Here is a 20149-nt window from a genome sequence, read left to right as displayed (position 1 = left end):
ATTCTTCTTCATAATTACTGAGGTATTTATCGAGAAGTAGAGTTATTTAATTTCAGTAAGAATTAGATTTCAGTCTGAAATAATGGTAAACGAAAAAAAAAAACGTACTGCTTTATCCGCTTGCGAAAGGTCAGTAATACAGAAATACAACAAGTTGTAAAAAATGGTCTGGTCTTAAATAGATTAAAGTATATAGGTAGCAATCCCTACTAATATTATAAATGTCAATGTAAGTTTGTTTGTTACGTTTTCACGCAAAAACTACTTAACCGATCCTTATGACACTTTGTGCACATAGTCTTGGAAGTGTTAGAAGTAATATAGGATACTTTTTATCCCGACATTAAGCTCGGTTCCTTTGGGAGAGGGGATGAAAGTGTTTGACGATGTTACACCATAACTACGACAAATTATAACTTATTTAAATAAGTATTTTTGTACTATAGAGGTTATAATATGTGTTTAATTTTGCCCAAACTGTGTGGATCTGATGATGTTGGAGATTGAGAATAGAGTTTCTTAGCGGACAGCAGCAAACCCCTCATTTAAGGCTTAGCGATACTGAATACTTTAATTTTTTTAAGAACTACAAATAAATTGAATGCCACATCAAAAAACAAAATCAAACGCAGACGAAGTCGCGGGCAATAGCTAGTCTTTTAGAAATAAGCGAATTAATTAAAATTTTATTTATATTTTATTTTAAAAAAACCCACTTCCACTTACGCCCAGGAACTAAAAAGCAAAAAAAAAAAATACTACTTTGGGTTACAATTTGTGTTTTTAATAAAAGCTCGACCGATTTCGATAACATTTAAATGGGACCACCTGGAAAGTATGCCCTTTAAAACAAAATAAAAGTTTTTTAAATCGGTTCTTAGAGTAATCGGGTAACGTACATAAAAAAGAGATTCCGACGAATTGAGAACCTCCTTTTTGAAGTCAGTTAAAATAAAAGCCGGAACAAACAGACAGACTAACAGACAAAAATTGTAAAAGATATTATTTCGGTGTATGTTCCGTATATATATTCTAATACATGGCACTCCAATTTTTTTATAAGTATAGATGTGATATCAAAACATCATTTTTAGACATAAAAATAATATCCTTCCATTAAAGAGTCAGTTTTTTATCAATACATTTTGAAGTAGATAACTCTTGCCTTTTTCAAATTGATAATGAAAATTTCATATTACGCGACGTACGGTTCCTTTTTTTATTCCACTATACTACTATATACTGCCGAAGCTGAAGTGGCAAATGGCGGGACACATAGTTCGGAGGAGGGATGGACATTGGGGTCCCAAGGTGCTGGAATGGCAGCCCCGCACTGGTAAACGCAGCGTTGGTACGAGGTGGACGGACGACATTAGGCGCGTCGCAGGTAGCCGATGGATCCAAGCGGCACAAAACCTTGGAATTTGGAACTCCCTACGAAAGACCTATGTCCAGCAGTGGACGTCTATCGGTTGATTTTTTTATTTTTAAATTATTAAATAAATATACTACTACTACAATACACACATCGCCATCTAGCCCCAAAGTAAGCGTAGCTTGTGTTATGGCTACTGAGATAGCTGATGAATATTTTATCATGAATATAATACACATAAATACTTATAATATACAGATAAACATCCAGACACTGAAAAACATTCATGTTCATAACACAAACATTTTCCAGTTGTGGGAATCGAACCCACGACCTTGGACTCAGAAAGCAGGCTCTCTGCCCACTGCGCCACTCGGCCGTCAAATTTGATGATGATGATGACTATATACAGCCCTCGCCAGCAATCCCACCTGGTAGTAAGTGATGATGCAGTCGAAAATGGTAGCGGGAAGCCTCCCGCTAGACGGGATCAAAAAAAATACAGATCAGAAGTTATAAACTCCCAAATTGCACCAGCCGGAAATTGAACCGGGACGCTCATACTTATCACAACGCTTACAACGCTTTTAATTAAATACCTTAATGTTTTTAAACTATGGTTTACCACGACCGAAGCCTCGACCGAAGGCGTGATGCACTCTGTGTCATAAAATGAAATATCGAAGTGTCAGCATGATGAAGCCGTGCTGTCAATTATAACGCCACAAAGTGCCACAAGCCAAACGAGCGTGTAATGCTAAATTGTATAATTAATCGAGGGTGCAGCGAAAGGCTTCTGTTATCATATTCCATGCATACTAATATTATAAAAAACCGTTTCAAAAGAATCTGTTTAGTTTTAATTTATTTGTTTCATAATGACTAGGAAAGTACACACGCGTTTTTTTTATTGTTTCACTTTTGTTTTAATTATTAATAATCATAATTAAATAAATTTTGACATTGATTTTACATACTATAATTGTACGCCTGGCTGTGGGTATACTGTTTTGAATACTTCGGGCTAACCGGTTAGGGAGTTTGGTAGTCATACCCGTATTGGTCTTTACGCGACATCGCACCGGAACGCTAAATCGCTTAGCGGCACGTCTTCGTCCACGGCCGAAGCTACCCACCTGATCAGAACACAGAAAATTCAAAAATTATGTTTCCCAATCGCCCCTGCCGGATTCGACTCAGCGCTTGAGTTAGTTGAAAGAATGGAGAGTAACATAGGCTTCTTATTTATTTTAATTCAATCAGTACGGTTAACACCAATTACACTACTTAAATACATAGTTGATAAAATTATACAGATTGAAATGAGAACAAAAAAAAAGAAAAAAAAAACAAAAAACATAAATAAATATAACATGTATCATTGTCATGTATCATTAAAATAACTTTACAATAGTTTTACCTACTAGTAACTATGATACTTACTCAATCAAGTTAAGTCAAAACTAAACAAGTTTTTATTTCAGGGACACAAACGGTTCCCGCGGGATTTGTAAAAAACCCTAATCAACCCGGACGAATAACGTGAGCAGCAGCTACTAACAAATGAATATTAATAAATTAATTGATTCATAATTTTGTCAGCGGATTACAGTCAAGGGCTACTCTTAATTATAATAATAATAAAATGTCCAGTCAAGTGTGTATCTGAACCCGAGTAACGTAGGGTTCTGTAGACATACAAGATTATTTCCTCCTTTTTCAATCTGTGTGTCATTGATAACCAAATTCGTTGTTACAGCGCTAACAGATAAATAAATAAATTAGCTAATAATGATTATACGACAAAAGTAAGCGTAACTTGTGTTATGGGTACTAAGATGACTGATGAATATTCTTGCGCATCGACCGCGCTTTCTGAGTCCAACGCTGTGGGTTCGATTCCCATTACTGGAAAACGTTTGTGCTATGAACATTAACGTTTTTCAGTGTCTGGATGTTTATCTGTGTGTTATAAGTATTTTTTGTATATTATTCATAAATAAATATACTACGACAGGCAACTTGTGTTATGGGTACTAAGAAGCCTGATGAATATTTTTATAAATAATATACATAAATACTTAGAATATACATTTAAACAACCAGACACTGAAAAACATTAATGCTCATCACACAAATATTTTCCAGTAGTGGGAATCGAACCCACAGCGTCAGTCAGTCAGTCAGCGTCGTCATCCACAGACTCAGAAAGCAGGGTCGCTCCAAACTGCGCCAATCGGCCGTCAAATTACAGCATTGATAAAAAAGCTTGGATATGAATGATTGCTTTAACCAGGTGGCTTTTTAAATAGTTTTAAATAGTTTAGTGGTATTAGAGCTTTTAGTGAAATTCTCGTCAGGGGAAGTCCTATCGCCGTGCTTATTTCTGTCACTAATCGGCATTGTTGCAATCCTTTGTTCCGGTTTGAAGGGCGTACAAGCGTTATATCAGGCACATGAGGTTTAACAACTACGACGCGAATTGATGGACACAGAGCGACATGTTGCAGATCGTGCTCCTTGGATGCCCTGTGATGTGTTGCTCTGTTTATAGACAACGGTTTTCCGTCTATCTTGATACTTATAAATAAAATAAAAAGTGTGAGATGGTGACAACAAAAATAGCACACGGCTTAGTTTGTGCGTTTGGAAGCCTCGAAGCTTTAGTTTTAAGTTAACGTATGTAGCTATTGCCATCTCTCACTATTTGATTTTGACATTACTAAATTCATCTTCCATCTGAAAAATTAGGTTACTGTAGATAGATAGATAGAAAGTTTTTATTGCACATACAGAAAATAAAACAAATTGAACAAGACAAAAGGTAAATAAATATATATGCGCAAAGGCGCTTGAAGCTATCTCCTCCAGACAACCTTTGGTTGATGAAGCATGTATAGTACGGAAAACGGGATAGTGCAACATTCAATTTAAAAATAAATAATTGATACGTTACATACTAATACTACATAATATACAGATAAATCATATATATGAGTATAAATGATTTATCTGTATTTGTTGATATACCTATAATTTGAGACGTAGATCGTGGGTTTGAGGTTTTACTGCGGAACCTTGAAAATATTATGACGAATAAGATATTCCACGAACGTTTTACTGTAATGACTTCTTCCGTCTCTGCAAACACAAATAATAATTATTGTTTGAGATAACGATACGATATTCGGGTTAGTAGGTCAATCTGTCCCTTATAATGATTCAACTCGAAAGATTAGGCAGAAATCCCAAGCAAAAACAATAATATACTATATATTACTATATGCAATATACTATACATTGAAGTCTTGGAGATGTCTCTGAAAAAGTTCAAAGGTATAAGGTAAAAAGTATAAAAAACTATGTCTACTACTAATCGATAAAGAAGCTTGTGTGTGTAATTGCTCTAACCAGGTTGCTCTTCTAACAATTTAAATGGAAATGTGAGATGGTGATAGCAAAATAGAATAGCCGGCTAAGTTTGTTGTGGGCTTCTTAGACCAGGGGCTGTTGGAACCCTCGCAGCAATAGTTTTATGTTGACGCATGTAGTTATCTCCATCATTTCACTACCATGTACACATTTCTCGTGTAATGTAAAAGTGCCATCTATGGGCCTACTTGAATAAAGATATTTTTGACTTTGACTTTATTTTTAGTATAATATATTTTCACTATTTATTGTACAGTATAGCTGTTGCGCGCGACTTTGTCTGCGTTTGATTTTGTTTTTTGATGTGGCATTCAATTTAGTTGTAGTTCTAAAATAATTGAAAGCACTCAGTATCGCTAAGCCTTAAATGAGAGGTTTGCTGCTGTCCGCTAAGGAGTTCTGTCCTCTATCTCCAACCACATTTAACAGATCTACACAGTTTGGTCAAAATTAAACACATATTAAAACCTCTATAGTACAAAAATAATTATTTAAATCGGTTATAATTTGTCGGAGTTATGGTGTAAAATCGTCAAACTCTTTCATCCCATCTCCTAAAGGAACCGACTTAATGCCGGGATAAAAAGTATCCTATATTACTTCTAACACTTCCAAGAATATGTGTACAAAGTTTCATGAGGACCGGTTAAGTAGTTTTTGCGTGAAAGCGTAACAAACAAACATACATTGACATTTATAATATTAGTAGGGATAGGGATATACATTAATATTTATATTAACCAATATTATTGCGATATCCCGTTTAGCTAGAATTGGGGTTGATACCGCCAATTTCTTGACTCCGGACACTTCTTGACTTCTAACTGAAAACACATAATAACTAACAACTTTGGCCCGACCTGAGATTTGAACCCAGGACCTTGTGATGCGTAGTTGAACATGCTAACCATTAGACCAACGGGCAAGAAGGAAATTCTTAAGTATATAATCATTGCATTAAATTTCCATGTAAAACTAAGGAAATAGAAGGAAAATTTCAAGTTGATTCATAAACACTATCTATTCTGATAATAATTCTTATCACTTCCTATGTAAGCGATAGTTAATCTGTATTTACTCTTATTAGCAACTATTGTTTTGTGCGATAATGTCTTGATTTATTTGTTTTTTACAATGTGAATTAAAATAATTAAGTATTATTTAGATTTATTTCAAAAGTTTTATGTAAGTTTGGTAAGTTTTTTTAAACAATTGTCTTTTCTAACTACATAACATATATATATTTTAATAAATATATATATATATATATATATATATATACTACGATAATACACATATAGCCATCTAGCTCCAATGTAAGCGTACCTTGTGGTATGGGTACTAAGATGACTGATGAAATTTTTTATGAATATTCATCAGTAAATACACAAATACTTATAAAAAACACCCAGACACTGAAAAACGTTAATGTTCATCGCACAAACATTTTCCAGTGGTAGGAATCGAACCCACGGCGTTGGACTCAGAAAGCAGGGTCGCTGGCCACGACAATCGGCCGTCTAAGTTTCATTGCCGAGAATGCTTTGGCGGATTTCTGAAATACAGATTTGACTTATTGAAAGTAAATACAGCCACTATTCAAAGGAACAGAATTGTTATTTTGTATGGTTTGAAAACATTGATTATATATGTTACTATATTTAATGTTTAGAGTTAATACTTTTATAACATAACTAGCGGACCCTCGCGACTTCGTCCGCGAGTCAATCGAGAAGCTAGAATAGATGAGATTTGATGCTAACATCATCGTGTCTAGTGAACCTACTATTATTTTACTATGTATACTGAGTTAGTACGTTGTCATTATTTTAGTTGATACATATATCCATCCATACATCAATCCTCACACACTTTCGCATTTTATAATAATAATAATATAGTTTATTTTTTTCATCAAAATTGCACATATAATGAGTTGACGAACTGGCTACCCTAGCTAGAATTTATCTGTGTTAAGGATAACCAGCCCTCGCCCCCGGAACATACATAGACAGATTGAAATTAAGACATTACTATTATGTAGCATTTTTAATAATAGTAGGATGGTACGCATGCATTCGATCGCTGTCCCATATGCCTTGCGAATTGCTGTTATCTGAAGAGTTATGTCCTTTATCTCCGACAATATTTATCAGATCTTCATTAAAATTAGACAAAACATACTTTATAGTATACTTTTTCAAATAAAAATTGCATTTTTACGGTTCAAATTTAACGGAGCTACGAAATAAAATTGATAAAAACTAAAAAACTTACAGTTTTATTATAAGTACCTCTACATTTTTCGATAACTAAGCACTAAAGTTTAAATAATGTCTTAATACTTACTTATTAATTAAAGGTAACCTGCGAACCTTTATAGGCAATGATTTCCACTTTTTTTTTTATTCCACTACGTGTTAACCGTTGACTGCAATCTAACCTGCTGATAAGTGGTGATGCAGTCTAAGATGGTCACGGGCTAACCTGTTGGCAGTCATATCAATCAGTATTTACGCGATATCGTACCGACACTTTAAATGGCTTAGCGGCACGTCTTTGTCTGTAGGATGGTAACTAGCTACGACCGAAGCCTCTCACCAATCAAAACCAGACAAAATTGTACTGCCGGGAATCGAACGGGACGTCCCATTTAAAACCGCAGCGCTCATTGCTGCGCCATAGTGGTCGTCAAAGACCAATGCACATCTGCTTGTTACGGTAATAAAAAAAACCCTGTCTTGTATTTATTATCTAAATATACCTACTTAAAGTGATATTAATAGAGACTTTTGGCTTACTTTGCTCTAAGAGGCACATGCCCGTCATCATTAAACGAAGGAATCGACTTAATCGGATGCCTAGTGATTTAATTGATTCCTAGAGAAAAAAGAAGTTTCACGAACTCTATGTGATGTTTAACAACGTTAGGCGCGGTCTCAAGTTACGTCTCCGGTTCGGCGGATCGAAAAGTATTGGGGATTCTTAAACTCGGACTCGATATATAAATTCGGTTTTTTTAATAACCTTAAATCCATAAGAAGAATGAAAAATATGTTAATTTATAAAAATAAGAAAAAATATGTTTGTTATATTTATTATTTATTTAACCTAAATTTGCAAAGAAAGAAAAAAATAAATAAACAAACACCCCAAATTTCCTGAGTTCAGGCTGGAACTGAGAATTAAAAAACAAACTCTGGAATCGAACCCAGCTCCTCTTAATCCATTTAACTAGCCAACCACTAGATCAACGAGGACAAAGATTATTTCGTACCCGCCAGTAAATTGTACCAGAGGTACATAAAGACCCGTTGAAGTCTTTTACTTCACAGTATGCAAATGATATGCAAAATTAAACCGGTACATTTTTTCGACGTAGGATGTTATAATATTATTGATTCGTTTCTAAACTAATAAACAGATATTTCAGTTCATCATTAAAGTATCTTCGATCATCCGTTGTCATCAATCATCAACACGTTGACGACTCTTGTGATCATACAATGTTTCTTTTATATATATGAAAAAACATTACAATAATAAATATATTAACTATGAAACAATTAAAAGGGTCAATAATCAACAATTACAATAAGATCAAATAACATTGGAGCCTTAAAAATAGATAAATATGACTGCTATAATAAATTTACTCATACATTAATGTTATATAGAATATATTAGATTAATGTATGAGTCAATTTATTGAAATTACGTACTTGTTCTGTCATCAATTAAATCTAAACTTCTTTATCATAAATTCAAATTCAAATCTTTATTTGCCTGATTGCAGGTTAACAAATTTGGTCTTATAATAAAACATAACAAGTCATTTAAAGAGTCTTCCGAACTGTAGTAGAACTTACCTCTTATTTTACTCCTACAACTTTTTTATATACTAATATTACATTACATATATTGTGGCAGCAGTTAGTACTTATTTTCTCACGGGGACGAAGTACCGCTCAACCAGTAGCTCAGTACGAGAACAGGATTGTCGCACCGGTTCATCTATCCGATATCCGACCGCACTTACTCATAACGGGCTCGGTTCATTAACACGACATTTTCAAAAACAATCCATTAGCGCGGACAATTAAAAAGATAATGTCTCCTTGACCGACCCACTAACGTGACCGGGACATGAGAAGTAAGCTAACGATTTTTATTACGCATCTCAAAATCGGAATCGGCATTCCTTTGCTCTGTGCTAGCGGTTGGCCTACTATACTCCCTGTATATAAAAGATACCACTCAGATGCAAGTTCAGTACGCATCCGACTCTTAAATGCGGTGATCGCGCCCGGGTTTTTACTTGTTTATTTGTTTTTAGAACCGGCCATGAGGCACCAGGCGTTCATCTTTGCGGCGGTACTCGCTTTTGCTGAGTGCGGTCCTCCCGGGAAACCGAACTTGGGCTGGGGTGAACGAACATTCGCGATCGTAGAAGTGAACCAAGCGGCCACAGCTTATAACCAGCTCGTCAAACGTCATGACGCAGCTGACGTCACTGTCACATGGAACGTCTGGTCCGGAGACCCAGCTACGAGTGCCAAAGTTCTGATGAACGGCAAGGAGTATTGGTCTGGAGCGGGAAGTGCAACTTCCGCCACCTTCCCCGTTAAAAAAGGGGGCAGATATCAAATGAAAGTGGAACTCTGCAATGCAGATGGCTGCAGTTCTTGCGAACCAACCGAGATCGTGGTAGCAGACACTGATGGAAGTCATTTACCTCCTTTAGAGTATTCCATGGGCGAGAGGAATAAGCCTTTTAAGCAAACTTCTGGGAAAGTCGTTGGTGCTTACTTTGTGGAATGGGGTGTTTATCCTAGGAAGTTCCCAGTTGACCGCATCCCTGTTCCGAATCTTACCCATCTATTGTACGGATTTATCCCGATATGTGGTGGAGATGGTATCAACGACAGCTTGAAAGAAATTGAAGGAAGTTTCCAAGCCTTACAACGCTCTTGCAGCGGTCGAGAGGACTTCAAGGTTTCCATCCACGATCCTTGGGCAGCTTTGCAGAAACCTCAAAAAGGACTCTCTTCCTGGAACGAACCCTACAAGGGTAATTTCGGACAGCTGATGTCATTGAAGCAAAGAAGACCCGACCTTAAGATTCTTCCCTCAATCGGCGGCTGGACTCTAGCTGATCCTTTCTTCTTCTTCACCGCTAAGGACAAGAGGGACCGTTTCGTTGGATCTGTGAAAGAATTCCTTCAGACCTGGAAATTCTTCGATGGTGTTGACATTGACTGGGAGTTCCCTGGAGGTAAAGGAGCTAACCCCGATCTTGGAAGCCCGGAAGATGGTGAAGTCTATGTCACCCTGATGAAGGAGTTGCGTGAAATGCTTGACGAACTATCCGTAGATACTGGCAAGAAATACGAATTGACATCTGCTATCAGCTCCGGTTGGGACAAGATCCAGGTCGTAGACTACGGCAAAGCTCAAAACTATATGGACCATATTTTCTTGATGAGTTACGATTTCAAGGGTGCTTGGTCTAATGACACTCTTGGTCACCAAACACCACTGTATGCTCCCGCATGGAATCCAAAGGAGACTTACACCACTGACTTTGGTGTTAAATACTTATTGGCTCAAGGTGTGAACCCAAAGAAGATTGTTGTAGGTGTCGCTATGTACGGCCGTGGCTGGACTGGTGTCAACGGATACAAAGATGGTAATCCCTTCACAGGAAACGCAACAGGGCCGGTAAAGGGTACATGGCAGGATGGAGTAGTGGACTATAGGGAAATTGCCAACGAAATTGCTCAAAACAGATGGGAGTTCCATTATGACAGTGTTGCCCAGGCTCCTTACGTCTTCAGGCCATCGACTGGTGATCTGGTGACCTATGACAACGCGAGATCGGTTATCGAAAAGGGTAAATATGTCAGGAATAACAAGCTAGGCGGTCTCTTTGCGTGGGAAGTGGACGCTGACAATGGTGATCTATTAAACGCCATGAACATGGGGCTCGGCAATAGTCAGGCATAAATTAATCAGTTCAAATTGAACTATGAGTTGTGAATGTGATCTTATATAGTAAGTTTGCTTTAAGGAAGGTTTCAAGTAGGTCGTAGATGTATGAACTTAATTTATAATAAAGACTGGTAAATATTTATTTTTCACTTTTATTTTACCTGTTTCTTTTTATATTTATTTTAATGACTGCCGATTGGCGAAGTGGGTAGTGACCCTGTTTTTTGAGTCCAGGCCGTGGGTTCGATTCCCACATTAAAATGTTTGGGTGATGAACTTGAATGTTTTTCAGTGTCTGGGTGTTTATAAGTATTTATTATATTATAAGTATTTATGTATATTATGCATAAAAACATTCAGTATTCATCTTAGTACCCATAACACAAGCTATGCTTACCTTGGGACTAGATGGCAATGTGTGTATTGTCGTAGTATATCTATCTATAATTCAATTGCAAGTTAGCAATCTCACCTGATGGTAAGCGATTATGTAATTCAAGACGGTAGCAGTCTACGCTGTTAGACAGTTAGCCGTATATTAGTTATAAGCCTAGAAGTATATAACCTGAACGGTTTCTACACGACATCGTAGCAGAATGCAATATCCCTTGGCGGTACGACTTTTTTGGTAAGGTGGTAACTAGCCACGGCCTAAGAGCCTTTAAACAGAACAGACCAGAGAAAAGCCATAAACTTCACATTCCCAAATTCTTCGGGCGGGGTTCAAACCTGGGACCTCCCACTTATAAGACCACAACGCTCAGCACAACGCCAGCGAGGTATCAAAAACTTTAAGCATAACATCGGTTTGTATCACTTACTTCTTAGGAAAATGTTGTTAAAATGGTAAGAACCCACAAACCTGCATTGCATCGGCATGAACGATCTAAGCTAAAAATTCTCGCTTCTCATAATTTTATACCTTTACCTGTAGTTGGCCCACTTCTGGGCATATTGGGCTAACTTAAAAAATCTTTTGAATTACGAAAAACCTAGAAGTTACTCTTATAAGATGTGCGCTTCCCTCGCAGTACTGAGCGCTGTGGTTTTATAAATAGGAGGTCCCAGGTTCAATCCCCAGAATTTTAAATTTTACTGCAAGTTTGGCCTTGACGACAATTTCAACCAAAATTTCAAAAATTTGGTATGTGATAATGCAGTCAAAGATGGTAGCGAGCTTAGCCCTTTGGTGGAATGACAATTATATTAAACCGCTTTTGCTTGTTGGGAGGCTTTATTCATATAGGCCGATCACAGGCATTTATGAAGTGTTCATACATATATGTTTTTATAATTGTAAGGGGATGTTGATAACTTCGCCCGCCAACGACCGATTCGTTTGTTACGGCCATAGCCCCGTAACGTAATATCATTGTGTTAGGAGTGGGGTGCCCTGTAGTGGGTCGGTAATGGGTTTATATGATGATGATGACAACCACGCTGGCCCAGTGCGGCTTGGTGAACTTCACACCCCTTTGAGAACATTATGTAGAACTCCCACTCATGCAGGTCCCTGGCGGTGTTTTCCTTCACCGTTGAAGCAAGTGAAATTTGAAAAAATTACTTAAAACGCACGTAGCTTAGAAATGGCAGTGGTGCGTTCTCCCACTCCCACCTACTGGCCTATCGCCGCTTTACTTATAATAAAATGAACAAATGTATCTTGTGGTGATGCTTACTGGTGTGCATACAGGGTATGCACAGGGTATGCAGATGATATAAAATGAAGAAAACCTCCAGTACGAGTTATATATACTCAAGGGTAGGCTTTTTATAACTCTTACAATGCCAATCCTCAAGTTTTTTAAAACTCGTACTGGAGATTTTCTTCATTTTATATCATCTGCATACCCTGTGCATACCCTCTATGCACCCACTGGTGATGCCAGATTGGAATACATTTATCACCTTCTTCTCTTCCTGCGGGTGTTGTACCAGGAACTAAGGGTTATAACGGAGAACGCAAGCAATGCAAGGTTCATCTCTCAGTTGTGATTTTTGGCAAATCCCCCCATAAGAAGAACCCTTTAGTCCAGCAGGGGACTGTTATATGCATTATGACGATTGAACAAATGCAATAAACAATACAAATGCGATTGGAATGCAAGATAATTATACAAAACAATGCGTGAAAAAGACAATACACTGTTTTTTCTTACTTGTTTGTGTCTGTAACCAGCAATGCACATTGTGATTCAAGTATGGTATCACGCCTTTATTATAAGTTCTACACTGCCCTGCTTTTCCAACGTCGGCCTGGCACAGTTTTTTTCATAGACAAATCAAATCAATGTTTTGCCTGACACGAGATTCGAACCCAAGACCTAGAGATCCAAAAGGAGTCACTGATGCAAAAAAGTTCCGCGTTGACATCCTATACCGGCTTGGTAAATTCCTAAGTACAACATACACAAAAATATAGAAGAAGAATAAAAACACAGACGAAGCAGTATACAAAAGGCAGCCTTATCGCTTAGTAGAAATCTCTGCCAGGCAAACTTAGGATGAGGAAAACAAAAGCTAAGCTAAAGCGGTTCAATAATACGTAAGCGTTATAATATATATTATGAATATTAAGCTTAATTTGCTTAATTTTCATAATATACTAGCTGTTGCCCGCGACTTCGTCTGCGTTTGATTTTGTTTTTAAAGTATTCAGTTTCGCTAAGCCTTAAATGAGTATAGTTGTATATACATATAACATGTGACTGTCAATTAATTATAGACAAATAATTTGCAATAAAATAAAATTGTGACTTTACTTAAGGATCTAAGCTACCCTATCTCTTAAGTCGGACCAGACCGCTCACGGTGTGCCAATTTAATTTAAAACGGTTCAGTAGTTCAGGAGTCCATCGCGGACAAACATCGTGACAGGAGATTTATATATATTAAAATTATGGAATTCCGCAAAGTAACGCCTGCTTCTATCTAATAATAATAACTGAGTAGAAGTAGAAGTATTTTTTTTTTTTTATAAATTTTTAATAGTGTTTGTTAATTTGTTTTTAAGAATTGTTAATAATTAAAAAAAAAAAAAAATTAAAGAGAAAAATAGTACTGAGTTTTATGAGTACCCTACCAATTAAAACCTTTTTTTTATTTGTCATATAGTTTGAGTTTACTAGTGTGTTTAGGAGCAACAGCCCAGTCGATGTATCAAATTGCAGAAGCATGTTATTTCTCGAAAATGATAACTGTTAAAATATTAATAGGTTCTTACCTAAATCAGAAACAGTAGATTTTAAATTGCAGCATTACATACATTTATTCCATACTCACTATCCCTACTTCCCTATTCATATTATAAATGTCAATGTAAGTTTGTTTGTTACGCTTTCACGCAAGAACCACTTAACCGATCCTCATGAAACTTTGTACATATATTCTTGGAAGTCTTAGAAGTAATATAGGATACTTTTTATCCGGACATTAAGCTCGGTTCTTTTGGGTGAGGGGATGAGTATTTGACGATTTTACACCATAACTCCGACAAATTATAATCGATTTAAATAATTATTTTTGTACTGGAGGTTATATATTTATATTTATTTTATTTATTTATTTATTAACTCATTACACATAATATACATCACAGGTCTTAATTTAAAGGTGTAAGCATAAACTCAAAAGAATTTTTCCGTACACGTATAGATGTTATGTGTTTAATTTTTAGCAAACTTAACTAAACTCAAACTAAACTCCTCAGCGGACAGCAGCAAACCCCTTATTTAAGGCTTAGCGATACTGAATACTTTAAATATTTTTAGATCTACAACCAAATTTAATGCCACATAAAAAAACAAAATCAAACGCAGATGAAGTCGCGGGCAACAGCTAGTAATATAATAAATAAGATGTGAAGTATACATTTTGTTTTATGTACAAGTATATATCAATCACTGTATTTACTTTACTTTATTTAAAAATAAATTGTTTTAGAAACAAAAGATAACTGTAAATCAGCCTAAGTTGAGTTTAAATTAAAATTGAAAACCTGGATAGCAAAAAATAAAAATAATAAAAAGAAACCTAGAGATCCTCGTTTTCTACATCAAGAAGTTTAAATTATTCCTGGAGCTATGTACGTAAGTAATAATTCAAATTCAAAAATTATTTATTAAAGTAGGTCTATCACAGACACTTATGAAAGGTTCATACGTTTAGGTTTCTATTATTGTCTATTATTGTGTATTCGTTAACTTAAACGAAACTAAACTTAACTTAACTTTAACTTTTAACTAAAGTTAGGCGGTACTTCATGCCAGGTCAACGCCTCGCACTGTGTTTAAGTGCGAACAAGCATGGAGTACTGACTGTACTGTAGTCACCTGTGGGGTGGCTCTGCCAAGTACCAGCTTGAAGCATTAGATTCGGTGGATCGTCGCGCCAGGTGAACTATAGGCGACAATTCGTTAACACAGTCGAAATTACATAGTCTCCAGCACCGACTTAATGTTGCCTGTTTATCGGTTTTTACCGGATATACTTCGGTGAGTGTGCTCAGGAACTTCACAATCTTGTTCCTCCTTCCCCGATCTACCACAGAACAGCGAAACACCTTGAGCCGTGGCATCCTTATGTGGTTGATATTCCATCAACACGCACGAAACGTTTTTTATCCAAGTTTCTGATACGTGCCGCTAAGATGTGGAACGCCCTCCCGGCAACTGTGTTTCCTGCCACGTATAATTTGAGTACCTTCAAGGCTAGAGTGAATAGGCTTTTTCTAGGCAAGCGTGCTCCAACCTAGACCTCATCATTGCTTTCTAACGGGCATGATTGTCGTCAAACGCTGGCCTATCGTTATTAATATAATAAACCTAAAGCTAGGAAGGTTCCAAACGCTCCCTGGTTTGAAAAGAAACCTACCTGTACCTATCATACGGTAATCGAATCTTACTTAATTTCATCCTGTTACCACAAAATATACTTACATATTTTACCATTAAGAAGATTCAAACCTGCTTTGAAGAAATGGCTGTTAAAATATACATTTTATTCAGTTAAGGAAGTTTTAGTGCGCAAAAATTTTTCACTTTACGTATACAATTACCTATACTTATATTATACTTAATATTATTATGCTTTATTAATTTACCTTATTATTAGCGGACCCCAGCGCACTCTGTCAGGCTGATTTGTGAATCTAAACCATCCAGGGTGCCACCCTGCCGTTTAGGAGGAGTTCGGTTACATACACACGCACACAAGAAATATATATAAAGATTTGAAATGTACGGTTTGAACGACAAAATATGCGTAAACACCAAACGTTAACATCTATATATTTAAGTGTTTGGTGCCTACCATATTTTTTCCAAATAAAGAATTTGAATTTGAAAAGTGATGAACTCTCATGATGTAAACAACTCTTTTACAGTTTCCAACTGGCTTAAAATAAGAATCTACATAATATTTAACGTTTAAAGTGCACCTGCAGATACGTAACGCTGATACTAACTGTAACGTAAGATATTTTTGTTTTAACGACATTTAGTTTACACGCTATATTGAATCGAGATATTGATGTAAATGTAGGGCTACAAATCACGCGGTTAAAAGTGGTTAAGAGATATAAAATAGTTAAGAAACGTAGATCATTTCTTTTCTAATATACTTTTTTGATTTATAATTTCTGAAATTTATGCTCTATATATATTTATCTGGGTTGATGGGAGACATCAGCGTAGTATAAGAATACTTTATTGCCATACTCTATTGTTATTAAAAGTTCTTTATCTATGCAATTACCACTTTATTATTTAACAATATAGAAATTGCCCGCAAACTCAGCCTTATACTTTGCATGGGCAACAATGCTCAGTATTAAACTGAGAAAAAATCAAAAAAATTAAAAAATAGAACAAAAAAAAAATAAACTAGTATATTATATTTATAAGAATGTACAATAAGAATTTGTTACTTTATCGTGACGCACTTTCGTTTCATCGATTTTCAAATCACAAAGATTCTTAAGAAGTTTCCCTTAATTATGAAAATTAATTTTAATTGACTGTACTCCGCGAAAGGCAGAAGAATCTGTATGGTGTAATTGGTAATTTCTTCAAACCTTACACTCCACACCAAACAGATCTTCGGCAATGTACCCTCTACGAACGTTTCGCTCCGAAACCGGAGCATCCTCAGGAGATGTTGACTTTACTATTATTTTTATTAAAGATTTTAAACTAAGATTTTCGTGGTTAATTAACATTTCTTAAATATAGTTCAACGGGTACATACCACGATAATATTTTTGGATTTGTCTCGTTTATCGACAAATCCAAAAATAATATCGTGGTAAGTACCCGTTGAACTATATTTAAAAAATCATTATTATTATTATTTAACTCTTTATTTGTACACCACTATGAAGTTAGGAAGATAAAAGAACAATAGAAATACAAAGATGGAAGTAGAATACAAAAGGCGGCCTTATCGCTTACTAGCGATCTCTGCCAGGCAACCTTTGAATTAGGGCGAGAGCGGACAGGTGGTGTAAAATTACACCACCTGTCCACCTGTACAATTAATATTTATTAATGAATAATTGTTAACAATTATTCATTGTTAAGTCAACATCTCCCGAGGATGCTCCTAACATAATATATCATGGATTTCCGCAAAGTAACGCCTGCTTCTATCTAAGTTTCCTTAAAACAGATATAGAATCGAATCGGTCGTTTCCTGGCCGCACAAATGCAACAAGTTTTCAATACCGGTACAGGGGAATAACGGAGCAGCGATTGTCAATCGCTATTTGCATTCGTGTTGTGGAAATATTTGTTTTTGAAAAGCAATAACTCGAGCCCACAGATGCTTACATCTGCTTTATGTATTGCTGGAGGGTAACGAACTAGTTTTTATTATATATTTAATTGTTCCAGACAACTGCGCACATATTCAATCGCGTACGATACTAATTAGTAAGTATACACTGGACCAGCGTGATGGACTACGGCCTTAACCCCTTCTCATTGTGGGAGGAGACCCGTGCTCTGTAATGGGCCGGTAATGGGTGGATATGATGACACAAGAGCTATAAAGAAAATATAGAGTTACGTGCGTTTTAATTTAAGCAATTAGACATTATTTTAGCAGTAATAGAGCTTTTTTGTCAGATTTCGTCCAGGTCCAAGTACTATCACCGTGCTTATTTCTGCCGCTTAGCAGCATTGTCGCAATGCTGTGTTCCAGTCTACTACGCCTTAAGTTGATGGAAACAGGACCGCTGACTTATTCTTCCCACTTTATTTATTAATTTATTTATTTGTTTATTTATTTATATATATTTATTTATATATTATATATCTACCAGCGATTTTACATAAATAAAAATAATATTACTTAACAATTTTACCTTTAAATGGTTTTGCATACTCTGTGCAATGTATATAGCATTACACAGAGTATGCAAAACCATTTAAAAGTAAACACTACATGCTAATTTCGCTTATGAACTAACAATGTTCAAAGAGAATCAATAAAAACTAATTAAACTATAGAGCAGATGTTTGTCTTCTCTCTCTCCGTAATCCATGGATGTTGGCCAAAAGCAGATTGGTAGACTTTCATATATCTTGCAGAAGTTTAAAGAGAAGCTCGCAGGCTTCCTCGCGATGTTTTCATTCAATATTAAAAAGCAAGCAATGTTTTAACTGCTTCAATTAAAAACGCACGTAACTTAGTAAACTTCAAGGAGCGTGGTATCACCGCATTTGATAAATGTGTATGTAATATTCATTTTAATCATTAAGGAATTCATCAATGGCTGTAAAATAAAGTATAATGTCATTTACATTTCCTTTTGGAATCATGTTATAAAAGTGGGGTTTATTCAACTCCTCAAAGGATTACCTTACTCTGCGCTTGTGATATTTGGCTGAGTTTGATTGATTTACCAGATAATATGGGTGTAGCAAATAATTTTTAGAGTTACATCAAACTAAAATTCTTCATGATATTTGAAATGTTAACTAATTTTAAAGTGACGTCAACATCAAGCTATTTTTTGACGTCAAAATGCCCCCTAACAACCAAAGGAGCAATCACGCACAAACAATTTTTTTGTATAATTTTTTATTCAGGCGTTCAGCTCATTTCTGAGAACAATATTTTTTATTTATGTGATAAGAACAGCTGAATTACTTTATATTATAGTCGGCGTATCCTACGATTATAATAAAAATAAATATATTATTTAAGTATATTTTAAATATGTTGAAAATTGCTATTTTGAGTGAAGATGTATATGTAATGGATGGACTGACATCGCTACTTTTAAAATCGTGTTTTAAGATTTTATTTTTAAAATTCAATTTGAAATTCCAGATAGACACTACAATTGTATCTATTCATACGTGTTTTGTTACAAGTAGAGAATAAATAATAATACTACGTAGGTACAAGTATTACCCGCGAGTTTATACATCTGGCCTTTTAGTCAGGCCGCACACTGTACTCACATAATTTGTATTTAATACGACAATTATTGCTAAGCCACATTCCAAAGGCACCATAAGAAGAAGAAGAAGTAGAACACCAACCATAAAGAAGTGACACTAATCCTCGATTTAGAAATTTTATTATAATTTCAAATAACGTATCTTATAAATTTCATTTGAGTATGCAAGTAAGCAAAAACAAAACTGAAACATCTCGACTTTAAATCTCCTTTAAATGTGTGAGTGCACATGGAGGTGTGTTTGAAATTCATATCAGAGAGGTAAACAATCCCTAAGACCTAACGTCCAACTTTCATGTAACCTTTTTTGTCTTTAATAGGCAATCACTGAAGAATCCATTAACATATATATTCAGAGAGTTCTTTATGCGTGTCACTTTAACCCCAACTGTCAACTAACAAAGGGTTTGTTGTCAAAATTTGGGCAGCCAGCAATCTGCTCTTAGCATCTGGCAAATTGGGGGTTCTTTTGGTCTATGGAATTAATAAAAGGTAAATTCGCCGCATGGCAGCTAATTCGTCTCCTAAGGGAGCCCCGCCCCTACCGTGACTATGAATTCCTGTGTATTATAGCTGTTTGCAGTTGACCCCATTTAACCTTGAATGTAAGCAAAACTGATAGTATGGTTGTCACTGTGTACTTTTTATGTCAATTTTTACAATCCAACACTTGAGGTGTTGGATAGCTAAAATTGCCGCAATTGTGAGTGAAATTTTAGAGTTTTCTTTATGTGTGGTTTTAACTACACACTACTAAACTAAACTTAAGTTTTGTAACTTTTACTGGAGATTTTATCCATTTTATGTCATCTGCCCACTTAGTGCATTGGTACCCTGTAGCCTGTATGTAGTCCAACGCTGATTGTAGAATTTGCGTATAGCTT

General features: G+C 35.8%; 1 protein-coding gene across 4 annotated transcripts in view; it reads left to right on the top strand.

Moving 5' to 3' along the window:
- The window catches only part of LOC120633841 (chitinase A-like), a 28444-nt gene extending 17504 nt beyond the window's left edge, over window positions 1-10940 (top strand). The window contains exons 1-2 of one of the 4 annotated variants that reach the window (XM_039904206.1): window positions 5903-6001; window positions 9144-10940. In XM_039904206.1, coding sequence (XP_039760140.1) covers window positions 9152-10813 — 1662 coding nt within the window. In that variant the 5' untranslated portion in view covers window positions 5903-6001; window positions 9144-9151 and the 3' untranslated portion in view covers window positions 10814-10940. Of the gene's footprint in view, window positions 1-5902; window positions 6002-7381; window positions 7529-9143 lie in introns of those variants that run through there. The other 3 variants (XM_039904209.1, XM_039904207.1, XM_039904208.1) reach the window with 3 other exon arrangements.
- Window positions 10941-20149: the final 9209 nt, after the last annotated feature.

This window comes from Pararge aegeria, chromosome 22 (assembly GCF_905163445.1).
Source record: "Pararge aegeria chromosome 22, ilParAegt1.1, whole genome shotgun sequence".
NCBI classification, from domain to species: Eukaryota; Metazoa; Arthropoda; class Insecta; order Lepidoptera; family Nymphalidae; genus Pararge; species Pararge aegeria.
This window is presented reverse-complemented; position numbering and strand designations above follow the sequence as displayed.